Here is a 3,717-nt window from a genome sequence, read left to right as displayed (position 1 = left end):
ATCCTATCATTCGGGGTAGTTACCCTCATGTCTCGTATACTATCATGTGGTATTATATATACTATTTTATTATTATAAGTATATTCACTCTTTGATTTGATAGATACTACATGCAACATACAAAACTCTAGTGATGGTAACTACAAGTGGCTAGTAGGAAATATTTTTGTGTGTGTGTAGAGAGAGAGAGAAAGAGTTTAGATTTAGGGTTTAGGGGATGTACCGAACCAGGGCTCATTGAACAATTATATGAGAAAAGCTTAGCTACAAAAGCTAAACACTAATCCATTGAAGAAATTAGTAAAGAAATAATGCACTTAGCATATTATCTAAGGAGCAATGCGTTGAAAGGGACCTTAGTTAATTTAATTCTTAACAATAGGGGCGATGGATATATTGCACGTACGTCCGTACTGATATGCGCGCACGCGCGTAATGGATTGCTTGCCGTGATGACACTGTATCAATCAGTTCAAGCACCAGGTGTTATTTCTTGGGTCTGTCTAGGGCATATCTAAGTGACTGAATCAAACAATTAAGAAAAAGAAAAGAGAACATATAAATGTGCTTTAGCAAAACTGTTATTTATTTATTTTTTCGAAAAAGCACAAGTACTCCCTCCGTTTCATAATGTATAGAGTTTTTGAAATGTCAAAGAGTACAAACTTTAACCAGGCCTGGTGACTTGTATTACCTAGTAAGGGCCTTCCCACTTCGGCGTCAACTTGTTGCTACCCTTGGCGGACTGAACGCGCCTAAGGACAAGGTCGTCTTCCTCATGGCTCCGGGCATGAACCCTGCGGCTATGATAGCGGCGCAGGGCTTGCTGATAGCGTGCAACACGCACAGCGGCCCAGAGACGATTTTTCTCGAGGAGCACGACATCGTCATGCCGTAGCTGCTCTTGCGCTACTTCATCGTAGGCAAGTACTCAAGGTGATCCATATATGAGTTCCGTGGGAAGCACTGCTTCCGCCCGATACACAAGGAAGAAAGGAGTCTGTAAACTCCGTTAAAGTTTGTTTAGTTTCATGTTGTATATGTTTGGAATTGTATATATAAAAAGTTTTCTCTATAAACTCCGTTAAAGTTTGTTTAGTTTGACTTTTTAAAAAATCTATACATCATGGAAGGGAGGGAGTATAACTTATACTACTACTCTACTAGACCCAATACGAAACCGAGCCAGTTAAGGTACTCGCGGAGCAGCTCCAATCAGCTTCCAGTCGGCGACGGGAGCAGGTGTAGTGGTGGTGCCCGACTCGGTAGTAGTAGTACTGCTCTCCGTCAGATCGAACAACTGGCTGCCCTGTCTGCGCCGTTGGGGCACTGCTCGCCGGTGTCGGAGCCGGTGCTGGACGGGTCAGAGCCCACCTTGCTGGAGCTCGACACCACCGGCTGTACAAGTACAACGCCGTGCTGGAGCTCTAGCGGGTCCGTGTCCACGTAGCTAGTGATGGAGTCCGGCAGCGGAAGGGCTCCATGGCTGCACGTGTTGCTACCTGCCGCAAGGTGGGATGGCAGGATGTGCTGGGCGTCGCCGTTCCTCGTGCCCTCGTCGACCATCGGCTCGTGGGTGTCCGGGTCGATGCCACGCCGGCGGAGCTTGTGCTTGATGGAGGCGTTCCAGAAGTTCTTGACCCCGTTGTCCGTCCGCCCCGGCAAGCACGCCGCGATCAGAGTCCAGCTGCCCATGCATGAATAATTTCCTCATCAATGACAACGATGCAGAGGCCGAGAGTCACCTCCTCTTCTCGGAAAAAAGAGAGTAGGAGTAGTATGTACCTGTTGCCTATGATGGAGTGGAGCTGGATGATGAGATCCTCCTCTTCCTGCGAGAGCGCGGCCCGCTTGAGGTCCGGCCGGAGGTAGTTTAACCACCTCAGCCTGCAGCTCTTTCCGCCCCTCTCAATGCCTATTGCAGTTGCACACACAGAGCATGCATGGTAAAATAGGATGCAATGTTAGCACTACACAATCGGCCGAGACGGGGAGTTACTACGTACCTGCTAGCCTGGGGATATCACTCCAGCGGCCGAGGCCATGCTTGGCGATGTGGTCCGTCAGCTTAGCGTCCTCCTCCCTCGACCACGGGCCTCTCCTCACCGCCTTCCTGGGGCCGCGCGGCGCCTTCGACATGCCACGCTCAGCTGCCAAACAAGAATGCAGCTCTTCAGCTCAGCTATCCTTTCGGCACGGCGGTGCAGGCAGAGCAGCAGACCGATAGCTGTTGGAAGCTGGCGGAGGAGACGACCAAGGCGTTGTGTTTATCACTACTCCATGTCTAGAGATCAGGTATCTCCCAATTAATGCTCCAACCCCTCCTCGTTACGAAAAAGGGTTTCCCCCGCTTTATATTATAAAGCACCACCGATTACAACCGCGAGCCGATACAAACACACACCCCACTACCACACCACACACCCAAGGCTAGATACAAGGGTGCCGGGCACCAACCCACCACTCCAACGACTACAAAGCACCAAAAAGATGAACAAAGAAGCGTCGCTTAGAGCCGACGGAGATCACCATGAGCAATCCACCGAGGAGAAATGAGACGGCCAACGGCGGAGCGAGGACTCCAAAACGATGCCTCCAACAAGGGAACGACTAAAGCCGCCACCTTCCGATCCCGCGGATCAAGTTTTCACCCGGAGTAATCTGAAGGGAGAGGGAGCACCGCGACAGAGCCTGCAGGGAGGGTACGACGTCCACGGACGCCGCCACCGTCGGCCAGTACAGAGACTAGACAAGTGATATACCCCGATGCACCAATCCCTCCAACGCAACCTCACTCCGCCAACCACCCGCATCCATGCTGCCCGAGCAGCCATGTCTGCCCGCCCGCACCCGAGCCGCGCAATCCGCCCAAGATCAACACGCCTCCCACCGCCAGGGCCGCCGCCCTGCATCCAGACCGTCCTGGAATCATCAAAGGAGCAAGCTTTGGCCAGTGCAAACCCCAACCATCGCCGAAAACTGCAACGACCGTCCCGCCTCAGAGCACCGAGTCAGCAACCAACAAGCACCAGGTTGGGGAAGTGGGAAGGAAGGAGCGGCACACGGCCCCGACCGGCGACGGGCGGCTCGACCTCGTCGAAGCCCCCATCCTACTGGCCTTCCCACCCGAAGCACTCTACTTCGCCCCACCACGGCCATTGGCACCAACTAGCGAGATGCCATTGACGGCGCGCGTCCGTCGAAGAGGGGGAGAGAACCGCCGCCACCGCATCCAAGGAAGAACCACAAACAGCCTGCCCGCACCGCACGCCGCACGCCCAAGCCGGGACGGAGACCCGGCCGGACCCCTGGACGCACACGCACCGCCACAACCACGCCACCAGCACTGCCACCCCTAAGCACGGCAGCGCCGGCCGCCCGCGGCTCCTGCAGAACCCAGCCCTCGCCGCTGGAAGGAACCCCAGCGCCAGATCCCGCGGGATCCAACCGGGACCATCCCGCGCGATCCGCCCAACGCAGCCACCCCATGGATGAGCAGCTCCACCACGCCAGGGGCCGGCCCAGCCAAGCCGGCAGCCGCCCCCAGCCCGCGTCGCCGCAGCCCTCGTCGCTGGCCACCGGATCTGACGAAGCAGCCACTGCTGCCCCGCCACCCCCAAGCCAGCACGCCCCGCCACCAGCTCCACGCAGCCGCCGCCGTGCCGTCGACCCGCTGCGCCCGTCGCGCAGCAGCCCGGGGCGCCGCCGCGCCGCCCT

General features: G+C 55.7%; 1 protein-coding gene across 2 annotated transcripts; it reads right to left on the bottom strand.

Annotated features, from left to right (window-relative positions):
* Nucleotides 1-988: 988 nt before the first annotated feature.
* On the bottom strand, nt 989-2,605 carry LOC123100401 (myb-related protein Hv33). 2 transcript variants are annotated; one of them, XM_044522342.1, is made up of 4 exons: nt 2,222-2,605; nt 2,007-2,150; nt 1,786-1,915; nt 989-1,687 (listed from the first exon to the last, which is right to left on the bottom strand). In XM_044522342.1, the coding sequence occupies exons 2-4, from the start codon at nt 2,137-2,139 to the stop codon at nt 1,288-1,290; spliced, it is 663 nt and encodes a 220-aa protein (XP_044378277.1). In that variant the 5' UTR covers nt 2,140-2,150; nt 2,222-2,605; the 3' UTR covers nt 989-1,287. The 2 variants fall into 2 exon arrangements, with proteins under 2 accessions (XP_044378277.1, XP_044378276.1); XM_044522341.1 differs by having other exon boundaries at nt 2,007-2,603.
* Between the last annotated feature and the right edge of the window lie 1,112 nt (nt 2,606-3,717).

The sequence above is a fragment of the Triticum aestivum genome, chromosome 4D, assembly GCF_018294505.1.
Source record: "Triticum aestivum cultivar Chinese Spring chromosome 4D, IWGSC CS RefSeq v2.1, whole genome shotgun sequence".
In the NCBI taxonomy this organism is placed as follows: Eukaryota; Viridiplantae; Streptophyta; class Magnoliopsida; order Poales; family Poaceae; genus Triticum; species Triticum aestivum.
This window is presented reverse-complemented; position numbering and strand designations above follow the sequence as displayed.

What these genes read in the sequence shown, in the direction of transcription:
- LOC123100401 (XM_044522342.1), bottom strand. Translation starts at nt 2,139, where the DNA reads ATGTCGAAGGCGCCGCGCGGCCCCAGGAAGGCGGTGAGGAGAGGCCCG. An exon ending in TGATATCCCCAGGCTAGCAG is followed by an intron (nt 1,916 to 2,006) that starts GTACGTAGTAAC and finishes CAACTGCAATAG; the next exon opens with GCATTGAGAGGGGCGGAAAG. An exon ending in CACTCCATCATAGGCAACAG is followed by an intron (nt 1,688 to 1,785) that starts GTACATACTACT and finishes ATGCATGGGCAG; the next exon opens with CTGGACTCTGATCGCGGCGT.